At 35.2% G+C, this 16,538-nt stretch overlaps 1 protein-coding gene across 6 annotated transcripts in view; it reads left to right on the top strand.

Annotated features, from left to right (window-relative positions):
• The window catches only part of Atm (ATM serine/threonine kinase), a 115,720-nt gene that overhangs the window by 77,482 nt on the left and 21,700 nt on the right, over window positions 1–16,538 (top strand). For all 6 annotated transcript variants that reach the window (XM_063255698.1, XM_063255699.1, XM_063255697.1 and 3 more), the window contains 14 exons: window positions 554–709; window positions 2,500–2,587; window positions 3,627–3,715; window positions 3,809–3,911; window positions 4,545–4,684; window positions 6,581–6,685; window positions 7,457–7,576; window positions 8,266–8,500; window positions 9,243–9,407; window positions 12,960–13,073; window positions 13,787–14,004; window positions 14,611–14,822; window positions 15,746–15,855; window positions 16,172–16,330. In XM_063255698.1, coding sequence (XP_063111768.1) covers window positions 554–709; window positions 2,500–2,587; window positions 3,627–3,715; window positions 3,809–3,911; window positions 4,545–4,684; window positions 6,581–6,685; window positions 7,457–7,576; window positions 8,266–8,500; window positions 9,243–9,407; window positions 12,960–13,073; window positions 13,787–14,004; window positions 14,611–14,822; window positions 15,746–15,855; window positions 16,172–16,330 — 2,014 coding nt within the window. The remainder of the gene's footprint in view (window positions 1–553; window positions 710–2,499; window positions 2,588–3,626; window positions 3,716–3,808; window positions 3,912–4,544; window positions 4,685–6,580; window positions 6,686–7,456; window positions 7,577–8,265; window positions 8,501–9,242; window positions 9,408–12,959; window positions 13,074–13,786; window positions 14,005–14,610; window positions 14,823–15,745; window positions 15,856–16,171; window positions 16,331–16,538) is intronic.

Here is a 16,538-nt window from a genome sequence, read left to right on the forward strand (position 1 = left end):
CTCTAATGTTAGTTTGGACAAAGGTGGTATCTATAGTGCCTTCCAGTTCTGATGAGCTACCGTGGAAGATTTTTATTAAATCGTTCAACTTACACAATAAATTGAGAAAATATATTAAGGAAAACATGCAATTGTGTCGAAGAAGCAGTATTTTATTAAGTTGTCTATACTAAAGAGTGTGTGTGTGTGTGTGTGTGTGTGTGTGTGTGTGTGTGTGTGTGTGTATGTGTTCCTGTCTGTTCTGTGCAGCCTGTTCTTAGCCAGTGGTGCAGGGATTTCTTGGTGTAGGAAAACCAGGGAAGCTCAAACGTGTACAGTGATGGTCTGCAGCTTTCCAGAGAGTCTTTAAAAGGCTTGTGATCCAAACAGTTCGGGAAACTAGACTGTTTATATTATCTTAAGTGTGTTCATTCGTATAGATTGGGGAAATAAGGTTTTTGTTATTTGAATGTAACTTTCTAACTAGCGCTTGCCACCATTAAATGGTATCTGTATTAGGTGCTTTTGTTCTGCTACTGAAGTTTAAATGACACTATATTCCATTTTTCTTCAGACCTTTGTCAGGAACAGTTTTTGAAGATGCCTTCTGGCTGGATTTGAATTATCTAGAAGTGGCCAAGGTAGCTCAGTCTTGTGCTGCACACTTTACAGCATTGCTCTACGCAGAAATCTATGCAGATAAGAAAACCATAGATGATCAAGAGAAAAGGTAATAGAATTTAGAGTTATAAGTGTGCAGATTAGGGATCAGCAGTTTACTGGTGCTTTCCGGTCAAGAAAATGAGTCACTTGTTTAAATTTCCTACTCACATTGTTTAATGCAAAAATGCCTCATCGCGAGTGTTCCTGAAGTGTACAGTTTTGTTGTCTTGCTCCTGAGGAAGTATGAGATTTCAGTGTTAGTGCCTGAAGTTATTTTTAGAAAGAAAGAAATTCAGATCTCCTCCAAATAAGATTTAGATAACAAGCATCGATTCATAACCTCAGTTGTTTTACTATTCCTGACAGAAGCCCTGACAACTGCCCTGAATATTCACTACACATGAATAAACTACAACCTTAAATTTACAAAGTCAAACCCACTGGTATCATCTTCCCAACTTTTCACATTTCTGTGCCAGAATTTTTAAAAACATAACATACTCATAAGGAAACTGCATGTGATAGCCAGTGTATAAAGTTACAACGCAAAGTAGAAAGTTGTCAGCAGTACAGTGTCCCCTCTGCCCGTCGCACGAGCTCCTTCCAAGAGTTGTTGTAAATGTTCTTTGAGTTTTTGTGTTTTATTATTCTTTCAGATGATATTTCTGCCCTTTAAAATGAAATGTGGTTTGGTAAATTTGTGAGCTTTAAAAGAAATTATATTTTCATATTCAATTTTTTCATTCAGGATTTAAAAATAAGATTTATCAATATTGTCTGTTTCTCTAATTTTTCACTCCATATGTTGTACTGTTGGTAGATTCCCCAAACTGTCCAATCCATTCACCTATCATTGATGTATATTTTAAGTGTAGAGTCAGTAGGTTAAAGACATATATTTTCAACCATCTAAGAAAGTGCCAAATTGTTTTTTAACACAGCTGTGCCAGTTTGTATCAGAAATGGAGTTGGTAAGGAAGCAGGTCAGTAGAAAGCCTTAATGTTTGAGAGAAGTAGCTAACGTTCACGTTTCTAGTTTAAGTCAAAATGATGAGAAAACAGTTGAAAAAATTTATAGATACTAGAGGCACCATCACATATGACAGATAATATTTATTTTATAAATTGGATTATTTTTATGACATATGATGCAGCTCTCAAGATTTTAAGATTAGGGGCTGGGGATTTAGCTCAGTGGCATAAGCACCTGACGTGCAAGCAGGCAGTCGTGAGTTCGATCCCCGGTACCTATAAAAAAGAAAAAAACACACACACACAAAAAAAAAGATTTTAAGATTGAAGTTACTTACCAAATGTGTTTAGTAATGCTGAATGCATGGTTTAAAGGTAAGGTCTTAAAGAAGAGAAATCTGAGTTTTTACTCTGAGTCCCATTTATTTGTTTTATAATCTTGGATTTAAGTGGATCTTAATGTTCTTTTTTTTTTTTTTTTTTTTTTTTGGTGGAGGGGGGAGTCATATTCAGGACCCCTAATGTTCTATTGTTATCAGATTGCTTAATTTTTGCCAGTTTATCAGGCATTAAATTCTATCTTGTGCTCTTAATTAGTAAGTGTAATCATTAACTAGAACTTATTTAAACAAGGCTTTCTGTGAATGGTTTGGTGTATAACCCTCCCATATATAAATTAAGATATAATTTTCATTCACAGAATCAACAGTCACAAGTTTATAGTCCATAGTCCATCTTCAGTCTTAAGTTTTATTTTAAAGTACAAATTATTCATTGTTTTATTTGTAATCTCCATTAGTTTTTTTGTTAAAGTCTAGAATATATATATTTATAAGCTTTTAAAGAATATGTCCTCATTTTTAAAAATGCTCTTGTGATAAACAGAAGTCTTACATTTGAAGAAGGAAGCCAAAGTACAAGTATTTCTAGTTTGAGTGAAAAAAGTAAAGAAGAAACGGGAATAAGTCTGCAGGTAATATTAGAGGCCCTGTTGTTTGTGACAGTATCTTACCCATGGGATTATTATAATGATGTCATTGGATTTTAAAACTGAGTTTCCGTGTGTGTGTGTGTGTGTGTGTGTGTGTGTGTGTGTGTGTATTCATGATTTGAAGTTAGATCTTCAAGCACACAGACTTGAATTTAAATCCTGACTTAGCCACTTAGTTTTATAATCTTGCACAAATTACTTAACTTTTCTAATCTGAGTTCCCTTATCTGGAAGATGGAAATAAAACCAGATGTCTCATAGGGTGAGTTTGTACCTTGGATTTTCTGCCATAGCACTCTATCCATTTTCTTTAGAACACTTATAGTTTACAGGTTTTTTTTTTTTTTATCAGACACTATGTCTTGGCATAGGTACTAAATGTTCTAATTTTACTTAAAATTACTTGATTTCATGTTTATGAATAGAAAGATAAATTAGAATTAACAAATTGTGCCAATATTGATGAATTTATATTTAGAAAATATTTCCTACAGCAAAAAGCATAAAGGCAGATATATTGCTTGATCAGTTTTTTATGTAATATGTCTTCTCTTTTTTGTGCTTTTTCTTCCCTTTTTATTTTATTGATACTGTTTTGGATAGACTCAGTCTTTCATGCATAAATTTTACAACAAAGATTTCAGTAATCAAACCACTATCTATTATACTGAAACAATTGAGTTTTCTTTCAAAGAAAAACTTGTGACTTTTATTTTTACTAATTTCAGTTTTTAAGAATCAGACTTTGCAGAATTCCATTTTCACATGTATAATTTTATCTGATGGTAATATTTTTCCTTTTGCAATCATTGCATGTGAAATTGTCACTTCTGAGATTCTAAGACAGTTAATTCTACTACTATCATTTTGTTCTGTAAGATCAATTAACTAAGTAGCTTTTTTTTACTTTATAGCACAGCATTTAGAGTTAACAACTATGTGTTGGTAATGATAGAGTTTAAAATTTGCCTAATTTATTCAGTGATTTTTTTTTTCTATGTGGTTATATTTCTGTTTTCAGGATCTTCTCTTAGAAATCTACAGAAGTATCGGAGAACCAGATAGTCTGTATGGCTGTGGTGGAGGGAAAATGTTACAGCCTCTTACTAGGTAAACTGCTTTTTTCTATGTAAGAGTAAGTCTATTTATGAAGGAATTATATGCATATGGAGCCAAAGGGTGTTCTTCAAATGTTTTTTACAGACTTCGAACATATGAACATGAAGCAATGTGGGGGAAAGCCTTAGTAACATATGACCTTGAGACAGCGATTTCCTCATCAACCCGCCAGGCAGGAATAATTCAGGTACATTTTTCTTGCTTTGGTACAGCCATCACTAGTGCGGCACTGATAATATTTCAGTATGTCAGTAGAATATTTAGGCAACGAGAGAAACACAAGAGATATACTTGGAAGTCATCTGTTTTTCAGGCATTGGGGTAAAAACTCAGAGATGTAAAGGAAAACCAAACAGTTCATTGAGTTCATGGATAGTGTAGGTTTATTAATCATAATTTTTGTTAGCTAACCATGGAGGGTTTTTTTGTTTTGTTTTGTTTTTGTTTTTTTTGATACCAGGGATTGAACTCACGACTGCATGCTTACAAGGCAGGTGCTTATGCCGCTGAGCTAAATCCCCAGCCCCCATAAGAGATATTTTTTGAATGTGTGTGGTACGCCAGGTAGTATGTAGTACTTACTCCTTCACGGAAAAGCTCATGTACACTATTTCATACAGTTTTCATTGGCGTCAACCCCTGAAGCTATCATTTTTTTTACGGGTAAGACTCCCAAGCTAATTTTGTGATTTTGAAGAAACATAACCAACTAACCCATATGGGATTGTAAGTGATAATCTTCAGTTTTTTAAAGTTAATTTTTATATTTGCTGCCCTTTCTCTGGTTTTCTGTTGACTTTTAAAAATAATTCCTGTTTAGGCTTTGCAGAATCTGGGACTCTGTCATATTCTGTCCGTCTACTTAAAGGGATTAGATCATGAAAGTAAAGAGCAGTGTGCTGAGCTTCATTACCAGGCTGCGTGGAGGAATATGCAGTGGGACCAGTGCGGTTCTGTCAAGTAAGAACTCTGTCCTTTATTTTTCTTTTTTCACTTAAATTGCCCTTTGCCTCAGTCTAAACAATGGCCTTTAAAAAAAGAAATTCCTATTCTATGAATGCAGTAGTTGCATTTTTTTTATTTTACAGGTTTTAAAATCTACGCATATATCCAAATGCTTAAATAATAGTAAACAGCTAACATACCTTCAATTTCACAGGTTTTGTTCTTTAATGAAGAAAGGCATCTCCATCTTTATCATTTCCCTGTATGTCTGTCTATCTGTCACGGCTGTTTTTTTTTGAGACAGGATCTCATTATGTAGTTCAAGCCATACTTGAATTTACTGTGTGGTCTAGAAGGCTTTGAACTTATGGGAATTCTTCTCCCTCAGTCTCCCGGATGCTGAGATTATAAGTACTTACCATCACACGTGGGCCCAAATATTTTTGAAAACACAATATTAAAGGTATTTCTTGGGAAAATCTTCTCAATCTTGTTGGACTGAAGAATCCAAAAAAAAGTATAGACATTTCTCTTTATATTCCTTGCAACAAACTTGTAGTCAGGTGGCACTTTTATTGATTGAATAATACACAAAGGGCAGGTTTTCTATTTATGAAATATTTTCTTTTATTAAAAAATAGTGCTAGGAAAATAATACTTAAAACCTGTATGTGAGGTCACCATATTTTTTATTTATTTATTTAGTTTTTTTGAGACAGGGTCTTGCTGTGTTGTTTAGGCTGGCCATGGGCTCACTCTGTAGCCCACACTGGTCTCGAACTCACAATGATCCTCCTCCTACCTCAATCTCCCAAATTCTGAAATGACAGGAGTGCACCATCACACCCAGCTTACAAGTTTTGAATGAATAGCCAAACACCTGAAGGGTTTCATTTTGTATAGGGCTTTGTTATTGTTGTTGTTTTGTTTTTTATGGGATTTGTTTTTCATTGGTTTGGCTTGGTTTTGGCTTTGATTTGAGTCAGGGTTTCACCACGAAGTTCAGGCTAGCCTTGAACTCACTATGTAGCCCAGGCTGGCCTTGTCACAGGGAGCCTTGGACGTGCTGGATTTACATGCGTGTGCTACCACACCCAGGGGTTTTATGTAGATTTTTGATACTGGAAACACTAGAAAATGAAATTGTGTTTCATTGCTTTCATAGTAAAACCATTTCACTAATTGAAATGGCTTTCTTGATTTTGAACTATATGATCACTACAGAATTAGTGATTTGCTCATATACTTTTAAAAGATTTTACTGTGAAAGCAGGTTTTGCTTGTCTGTGTAAATCAACATACAGTGTTCTTCTCTTTGCCTGCTGTTTCAGCTGCATAGCCGTCTCTGAATATTTTGATCAGCTCAGGCGATTCCCACATCCACTCCAAATGAAGACCTTAAATGTATTTTTCGGTTTTTCCTAGTTGGAGTGGGGATGCTGCTTCTGTCGTTCAGTCTCTAGTTTAATGAAGTCATGTCTTCATCTTCAGAGAAACCTTTCATGACTCTGCACATCCCTTGCTACTGTGTGCTGTTTTTCTTACTTATTGTGTAGACCAGAACATAAGCCTGTGACACTAGGGACCTGATGTGAGTTGTTCACTAATAGCTGTCCTGCAACTACAACTTGGTTCCTAATGCCTGGCACATAAAAATAAATAATAAATGACATTATATTCAAAACTAGGCAGAGTATCTGAGAAATGTCTTTATTTAATGTTTGAAGAATTTAATGATCCACAAAATTCTTTGTATTTCTTACCAAAATTTTCTAGAAGTGTGTTTTTTAGTTGAAATCTTAATTTTAGTTTAAAAATTTGACCTTTGGTTGCATTATTTGTACATGACTATCTTAAGGTTTTGTTTTTAAATATATATTTTTCTTTGAAATTTTTTGGATTACTTTACAGTAAAGAAATAGAAGGATCCAGTTACCATGAATCATTGTACAATGCTCTGCACTCTCTAAGAGACAAAGAATTCTCCACATTTTTTGAGTGTCTCAGATATGCCAGGTATTGTAAAAAGATAAAGTTATTATTTTTCATCATTTAATGTCATGATTTTTCTCAAAGTTTGAGTAATTTCGATTTAAGGATTTGCAATGATGCAAAGATAAAGTTGATGGGTATGGTCAGTTGTTTTCATGTTGTTCTTGTCAAAAAGTTTTCCTTTACAACTCCATATCCATTTTTTCCCTTAGGCCTTAAAGAAGTTATGATGTTGCCTACTAATTTACTCTTTCAAAGTATCATGAGAATTTTAACCTTGTTTTCTTTACTAGTTACATAGAATTTAGTATCTTAATATTAGAGTTCTAATTTATAAAATGACTGATGGTCTGTGCTTTCAGGCTTGTTTTGAAGCACAAGTAAGATTATCCATGTGGAAGTAATTAACTATAATAAGCCATATATTTATGGTAGATAACATTTGCTACCACTTAGGTGCTTTTTATGTGCTAGCCAATTTGTCAGGTTCTTTCCCTATATGTTCTCTAATCATCAAAATAACTGTGAAAGTGAACATTTTTTGGCTTAGTGAAACCCAATAATAACTCCAAAGTTAGACTTAAGTGGCAGAACTGGGCTTTAGACCTCAGTGTATAATTCCAAGATTAATTTTGTTTCCACTGCTATTGCATATTTATTATTGCTTGTGAATATTAACTATTATTAGGTCGACAGCAGTCCTGTCATGAGAACTTTGTAACCCTAAAGTTGCAGTTTCATCTTTCAGAACATATCTCCTTAAGTTTTCAAAGTATCTTTTTATTTTGCAACTAGAGTCAAAGAAGTAGAAGAATTATGTAAGGGCAGCTTGGAATCTGTGTATTCGTTATACCCGGCACTTAGTAGATTGCAGGCCATTGGAGAACTGGAAAACATTGGGGAGCTTTTCTCCAGGTATGTGATTCATAAGACTTAATGCTAGGGGCTGGGGATTTAGCTCAGCAGCGTAAGCGCCTACTTTGCAAGCAGGCAGTCATGAGTTCAATCCCTGGTACCGATAAAAAGGAAAAAGACAAAAAAAAAAAAAAAAAAAAAAAGACTTAATGCTAAAATGCAGCATGTGACTTACTAAATAAATTAATACATTTAAAGTTTTTCTTAGTTCTTCTTTGTAATGTGGTAAATGTCAATAGATAACAGTCTAAAAATTGAAAGCTCTTTGGGCTCAATAATTTTGAGAATGTAAATGAGTTTCTCGAACTGAAATGTTTGTGATCTGTTCTTCTTTGGTCATTTGGGAACAAAATGAAGGTTTGGTTCTTGTGAATTTCTGTACCAAGCGACAAAAGAGCATTTATTTCCTAGTCGTCACCTAATTATCTTTCTACTTTCCTTGATTTGACTTTTTTTCCCTCTCAATACAGTAGTCCTGAAGGATTAGGCAATGTTGCTTACTTTAACCTCTGGGAAAAATGTTCATTATATGGCCTTTCTGCTGACTGCTTAGAGGTCTGACCTTATAATATTTTGTGATTTTCTAAAAATAAATTCCACAATGCCTTTGTATTGTGTCTTACATATCACAACATGCATAATTTGCTTCACCACTCTTGCTTACATAAACTTTGTGGTTTGGCTTTCAGGTCAGTCACAGATACACAGCTCTCTGAAATGTATATTAAGTGGCACAAACACTCCCAGCTTCTCAAGGACAGTGATTTTAGTTTTCAGGAGCCCATCATGGCTCTGCGTACAGTCATTTTGGAGATCCTAATGGAAAAGAAGATGGAGAGCTCCCAGATAGAATGTTTTAAGGACATTCTTACCAAACACCTTGTAGAATTCTCTATTCTGGCACGAACTTTCAACAACACTCAGGTAAATAGGATTCAGAGTTACGTCAACTTACCTCTCGCCCTTTCTTTTTATTACTCAAAAAATAGAAGGCATAAGTGAAGAACAAATGTCAGAAATAGAGACCACTATCATAAAGTATAACTATTTAAGATTTCTCATGTTGTTCCAGGCATGGTAGCCCATACCTCTATTCCCGGCAGTTTTGGAGGGAGGTAAAAGGATTGCAAGTTCAAGTCCAGCCTGTGCAACTTAGCAGAACTGTCTCAAAATGAAGATACAAAATGAAAAGGAGCTGAGGATAGAGTTCAGTGCAAAGGTTAAACCCCCAGTACCACAAAAAGAAAAAATTAAAAAAAATTATTACCCATGTTACAGTTAGACAAGATGTGTGCAAATCCTGGGCAAGGTACTTATCTTCTCTTACCCTCAATTTCCAGGTGTAAAATGAAAAGATGCCTAACTAAGTGCATTGATAATTACTTAGGGATTTGACACAAAGAAAGCAAGCAGAGAGATACTTGACAGTCTCAAGCAAATAGTGAAGTTCTCCACATATAATAATGGTTGCTTTCATTAGTAATAACAGGAAGGGCTGGAGACATAGCTCAGTAGTCTAGGTACCTGCCTGCCAGCATAAGGTCCTGACTTTGATTCCAGGTCCCCCCTAAACCATGAGGGGAAGTTGAGCTTCCAGTGCGTTTGCTTTCTGTTGGTAATAATAGTAGTGATACTAACAATATTTATTTACATCTTTTCATTTCAGCTCCCTGAAAGAGCAATGTTTCAAATTAAACAGTATAATTCAGCTGTTTGTGGAGTCTCTGAATGGCAGCTGGAAGAAGCCCAAGTATTCTGGGCCAAAAAAGAACAGAGTCTTGCCCTGAGTATTCTCAAACAAATGATCAAGAAGTTGGATGCCTGTACACAGGTTTGGTAGTTCCTTTTGTCTCAGTTTTTCATTATTGCCTGAGTTATTATTTTACAGTTATTTTGAAAGTTAAACTATATAGATATGAAAAGGTATATGAAAAATATTATTTGTAAAGAAATTTTTGAAACTTTTTCTTATTTAGAACAAGTCTATCATTTCATATTGTGATAGATTTGTTTAGTTTGTCCCATTTTTCCTCTAGAATTCAATAGTATATGGAGAAAATATGACATACCTACTACAAAGTTGAAATAGCAAATACAAAAATAGAAGAGGAAATTCATGAAAGAACACTAGTAGGAAAAAATAGAACAAATTGGAACAATCAGATTGTCATTGCAAATACTTTTAAAGAATATCTAATATTTAATTTAACATCCCCTATCAGTTATTCCAAACTTGTGTTGGCCACTTCAACTGTATTCCCAGCATATGATGGATAGAATGGAGGTATCCATTTGTAGAAATCATGACATGATCAAAGGTTTAGTGACAGTGGTGTCCCTCACACATACCTGTGGAGTGAATCTCAGCTTACTTGACTTTTGAAAGTAAGTTGTGTACGTGTATGCCAGTCCTCCATTATTAGAGAATTCATCATTATACCAAAGCACTGGGTACCAGTATGTTTTCAAACGTTGCTTAAGAGTATGGGCCCTGAAGTATGGACTGTCTGAAAGTTACTCACTTTGTTTGTACTTCGTTTTTCTCATGTGCTAATGGGGGATAATAACACTGCTCAGTTTATAGGACTCCTCTCAGGATAAAGTGGGTTAATATAAAGTTGTTACAAAGTGTCTTGCATCAGACCCAGCCCTGCATACCTGCCACTACTGGGACACTTGCTTCCTGCAGAACCAGTGAGGCAGGGAGAAACAGCCAGACCCACTCCTGCATGGCTGCTGACGTCAGGACACTTGCTTACCTCAGGTAACCAGCGTGGGCAGGGAGAAACAGTCACATATGACCCATGCAGGCCAACATAGGAGACACTTGCTCCCTGTGGGCAGCCAGCGAAGCCAGCAGAATCAGACAAACTTGTCCATGTGCACCTACTGCCACCGGAGGGGGTCCCATGTAGTCATGCAGGCTAAGAAAAAAAGCAGTCCTGCTACCACACAACCGTAGCTTCAGGGAAGCCTCCGTGTTGCCACACGGGTCTGGAGGACCCTGTTGCTCACCTTACTGCCTCCCCAGGAACCTAGGTTTGGAGAAACCCAGTTGCCTGTCCCAGTCCCCTACATTGGAGGGGCAGCCAACTCAGGAAGTGCCTGGGACCCCACAACCGGCTTGTTTGGAGGAACCCAGGAGAATGTTAAGATGAAGAAGCAAATGGCAATGTCAGACCTCCAGCCCACACAGAACAAGTTTGGGAGATACAGATATGGAAGAAAATGGAAGTCACACATCTGAAATCTCTAAATGGATAGCAACTGAAGAAACAACTTTATGAGGCAGTAAAAATAATCAGATCAGAAATATCTTAGATAAAAGAAGAATGACAAACATAATAAAAGAATTGCTGAGCATATCTCAAGAAGATATAGATTTTTTAAAAAGAGCATAGGAAAATGATGGAAACCTTGAATAAACACTTTGAGAGGAATTACAGTGCATGAAGCAGATTCAAAGAGATACAAGTATCCAAGAAATTAAAAACTCCTTTGGAAGCTGGTCAAACCACTTGAAAGAGACTAAAGATAGACTCAGACCTTGAAGACAGGATTGTAGTTAACAATTGTGAAAGGAAAGATTTTTTAAAAATAACAAGGGACCAGGAAATAATAATTCAACAGCTGCAAGATAATGCAAAGAAAAATAAAGACTTAAAAGTGTCAGCCAAAAAGCAGGGGTCAACACAAATTACATAAAAAGATTATTTATGAAGTGATAGCAGAAAACTTCCCAAACAGGGGGAAAGGATCTGGCACACAGACAAGTGGGCATATAGAGCTCCAATTAGCCATAACCAAAATAGATCTATACCCACATATAATAATTGAGATCTCAGAAATTCAACACAAGAACAGAATATTAAAGGCAACAGAGAAAAGAAACAGATTACCTATTAAGGAAAACCAATCAGAATCACGACAGACTTCTCAACATAAACCATCAAGTCAAGAAGAGGTTGAAGTATTTGAAATCCTGAAAAAACTTCCAACCCAGGTTGATGTACCCTGCAAAACTATCTTTAAAAAGTGATGGAAAAATAAAATACTTCCATGATAAAGAACATTTGAAGCAATTCATGACCAGCAAATCAGCCCTACAAAGAGCAACAAAGGATATTCAAGAGAGATAAAGATTTTGACCATGGTTCCAGGAACAGCAGCAGAGGACGATAGCCAAACAGGGGAGGCACCTGAATGAAGGGGATGAAGGGTGACCAGTACCAGGAGGATAGCATAGCAGAGATGAGCCATGCTAGTTGTAACCATTAATGTAGATGGCCTCAAATCACCAATAAAAAGAAACACAGGGCAAGTGGATCAAGAAACAAGATCCATCAATATGCTGTATACAAGAAACACATTCAGCTGGAAAGGAAATTCATAGACCAAAAGTCAAAAGAGAGAAAACAATGTTCCATGTGATAGGAAAAAACCAGGGACAGCTTGCCCATGAACCACAGAATGGATAAGAAAGATTTTATACAATGGAAAGCTACTTAGCCATAAAGAAGGATAATCTCAACAAGGCTCTTGTAGGTAAATGGATGCAACTTGAGATCATGCCCATGGGTGAAATCGTTCAGACTCAACTGGGTAAATACTGTGTTATTTCCCTGGCATAAAAACTGAAGGAGTTAGATCCAAAATGTACAATAGATGTTGTGAAAGTGATAGGGGAGGAAATGTCTAAAAAAAGGAAGGTGGTAATCACTGCTAATTTCCTGTTAGATTGTTTTGATCTCCTGTATCATTTTCATTGTTTTCTTAGGTTTGGTTTTTTTTTTGTCTTCTTTTGTTTGATTTTATTATGTCTGATGATATGGGCAGCTATTTTGAAGATAACAAGATATATTATGGTAGCCATTATTGATTTTCTGTTGTCTGGTTTTGAAGTTCTGTAACATATTCATTGTTTTGTTTTGATTTGTTTTATTCTGTTTTGTTTGATTTTATTATGTGTGATGGTATGGACAGCTATTTTGAAGAAAATAAAGAGGTATTAGGGTAGCTATTGTTGATTTCCTGTTATCTTGCTTTGAAGTCCTATATTGCTTTCATTGTTCTGTTCTTATTGGTTTTATTCTGTTTTATTTTGTTTGGTTTTCTTCTCTTTAAAATAAAATAACTTTATCAATGTACCGTGCATATATAGTAGTTGAATGCATTAGGTTATTCCAGTGATGATGATAATTAAACAGTACGAGATGATTATTTCATTAACTCAAATACTTGGGATTATATTTAAAAGGTAGTTACATGGTGAAATAAGATGGGGGGCAAAGCCCTTCAATTTGCTTTTCCTCCCTACGTGGACAACATTTTTGTATAATCATGGTAATAAGTTGCATTTTGTAATTTTGCTTTTCTTAAACAGAGTAATTCAAACCTTAAACTTATATACACAGAATGTCTGAGGATTTGTGGCACCTGGTTAGCAGAAACATGCTTGGAAAATCCTGCAGTCATCATGCAGACCTATTTAGAAAAGGTAAGATTTTGGTGAAACTCACAACTTCTCACCATGACCAAATGTATCTCGGAAGCAAATCAAAGTATGGCTTCATTCCTTCACATACTCTTCCTGCTGGACCTCTGTATGAACTTTAAAACAGAGTACTAACATGAAAGTAACCTCAAGCATACCTTGTCCTCTTCCTCATTTCTATCTCCAACTACTCTTTCAGTAAATTGTTTGTTACAATTTTTCTCCTTTTTTTTTTCCCCTCTTTTTTTTTTTTCTCCCCCTGTACCAGGAATTGAACTCCAGGCAGGCACTGTGCCACTGAGCTACATCCCTGCCCCTTCTCCTTCTCATCATCTATAAAAGAAGCTGATTAAGGAATATGCCATGTGTATAGTGTAGCCACCCACTGATAATGCCTAGGACTTATTCTTTTAGTTTGCTAATTTTGGAAATATAGTTGCCACTTCACTAAATAACTACAACATGAAAAGTATGGTGGTTGTGATCATTTTAAACTTTAAAGAGCTTTTGCTTTGCAGTTTTTTTCAGAGAATAACTGTTACAGTTATTCGAACATTGTCAGAGTTGTCTTGTAAGTCAAGAGAATCTGTCCTTCATATAATTTAGCTTTTGAGTACGTAAATTAATGTTTAATATGAGTTTACCTTGATCTCAATAATACTTTAAATGTGGTTAGTATTTTAGAATATAATTTAAGTGAATATGTTTTCTTGAAGGCAGTGCAGATTGCTCGAAGTTATGATGGAGAAAGCAATGATGAGCTCAGAAATGGAAAAATGAGAGCTTTTCTTTCATTAGCAAGGTTCTCTGATACTCAGTACCAGAGAATTGAAAACTACATGAAATCATCAGAATTTGAAAACAAGCAAGCTCTCTTGAAACGGGCCAAAGAGGAAGTCGGCCTCCTAAGGGAACATAAAATTCAGACCAACAGGTAACTAAATGTCTACAAGAGGCAACTTCACATTCATCAGTTAACTGAGTGCTAAATGTTTTTGCAAAAAAGGGTGACTTGAAACTTTTTCTTACGTTTCTGAGCACTAAAACTTGGCTTAAGTACAGATAGATTGTCTTGACCCCATAGTAGTTAATCATAACCTAAATCATTACACAGTACCCTGACTCTTTTATGCAGAATTCACTCCCTGGTTCTAAGCTCCTTGTGGATGTAGAGATGTTACATTTTGGGTATTTTTTTAATTATTGTTGAAAAAGAGAGATACTGAAATAAATACAGAAGACTGGTCATTTTTGTTCAGATGAAGTTCTTTTATTTAAGCCTAGTTTAGGTCTGTATGTTTTAGAATAAGTAATAAATTAAGTTAAATAATTGAATGGAGTCTACTTTATCTTTGCGTGCCTAGAACGCTGTGAATTGCACAGTTATGATGAAAATAAATTTGTTTCCTTTACAGTCCTTAGAATTTTGCTTTTTCTCCTGAGATAATTGATTTTTCATGTATGTTGAATGTCAAGAATGTTTCTGTAGTTCTGTAAAATTTTATGACTTTTGTGTTTTCCTTTAATTATCTAATTCAAGATACACGGTAAAGGTTCAGAGAGAGCTGGAGCTCGATGAGTGTGCCCTCCGTGCATTGAGAGAGGATCGTGAACGCTTCCTATGTAAAGCAGTTGAAAATTACATTAACTGTTTATTAAGTGGAGAAGAGCATGATATGTGGGTGTTTCGACTTTGTTCCCTATGGCTTGAAAATTCTGGAGTTTTTGAAGTTAATGCCATGATGAAGGCAAGTCTTACTCAACCTAACATTTAAGCTTGTGTTTTGAAGATTTAGCTATAAAGACCTTTGAGGTCCAGTTTTGTATACTTCTTTGTATATCCCTAGCAGTTGACTGACTGGTGTATTTGTAGGTATTTATTTGGTAAAGTCTCAGTGATACAGGTTTGTATGGAGGTGAATTTATGTCAGGGATTTTGATATGTTTGCAATTGACACAGGAGAGTATATAGAATGGAGTACTGGATTGGGGAATTCAGAAGGCGGTTAAAAATGATGGATCACAAGTGCATTTTTTTTTCCTCCTATTATGTGCTTTTGGGGAATTAGAATTACCTCTAAATGGAAAAAAATTAAGAATATAAAACAGTAATATTTCCTAAGGTTTATTTTTAAAATGTTAGATTGGCAATGACCCCTAATATTAAAGGTATATCAGCAAGATGTATGTTGTCAGTTGATTTGAAGATTAAAGGTACAGTAATTCTCTTGGTTTAAAAAATAATAAAAAGACAATAGATAACAACTAACCTCTGCTATGGTGCAACTCAATCATGTTACTTTTCACATGTAGAGGAAAACAGTTACTCCATTACTTCCCTGACTTCTCAGGAGTCACATTCACAGTAGGATTCAGAGGTACGTTTGTCCTGGTTGGAGGCACTGGAATATGAGCAGTGCCAAGCATATCGATGGAGACTACAATTTAATTTAGCAACAAATATTTTCACTTATCATTGAATTAACCTCAGATATTCATTAGAAAGACCTTTAGATAGGCTAAGTGGCAAATTAAAAAATGAAGTTAGTGAAATTTTATTAACTGCTATGTGGGGCTAGTAGAGGAACATTATTTTAGAATAAGTTGTTTTCTTAGATGTGAGAATATTTGAAATGTATTATTTCTTAATTTTGCATTATTTTAATGTTAGAAAGACGGAATGAAGATTTCGTCATACAAGTTTTTACCTCTTATGTACCAACTAGCTGCTCGAATGGGGACTAAAACGATGGGAGATGAAGGATTTCATGAAGTACTCAATAATGTGAGTAGATCTAAAAATCAAAACACAATAATTGATTTCTTTTATATTACTATGTACTGTATAAAGCAAATACTGACGCTTCTTCCAGGAAATGGAAGTACACATTTTTATATGTATTCTCTTACTCCACATGTTTCTTTGTGTCTTATTCCTCATCTCTGGCCTCTCTGGCTTTCTGATATGGGTTGAAATACAAATACTGCACCTACTACAGTGTGTAGACAGTAACATGTATTTTGATACTAAGTACAATGAAGAATGTGGTTTTCTATTGTTTTACTGTGAATAGAACTAATAATTCTTCATTTTCTGACAGCTCATCTCTAGAATTACAATGGATCACCCCCATCATGCTTTATTTATTATATTGGCTTTAGCAAATGCAAACAAAGATGAATTTTTAACCAAACCAGAGGCAGCAAGAAGGAGTAGAATAACTAAAAATGTGCCAAAACAGAACTCTCAGCTTGATGAGGTATTTGGATTACACATAAATACTTTTTTGAGTTGTGGTATTCTTTCCCAGAATATTCCTTTAAGCCTTCAGGGATTTTAGTAATGTATGCTGATACTTGTACTTCATTTTAAATTCTTTGGTATTATGATGATACCTAAAATTAGTTTAGAATTCTGAATGTTTCTCACAACCAGAGATATCAATAGTTTACCTTTTTTGCTCACAG

Source organism: Cavia porcellus, unplaced genomic scaffold, assembly GCF_034190915.1.
Source record: "Cavia porcellus strain 051 isolate PalLab524CR breed Dunkin Hartley unplaced genomic scaffold, mCavPor4.1 scaffold_9, whole genome shotgun sequence".
Lineage (NCBI taxonomy): Eukaryota > Metazoa > Chordata > Mammalia > Rodentia > Caviidae > Cavia > Cavia porcellus.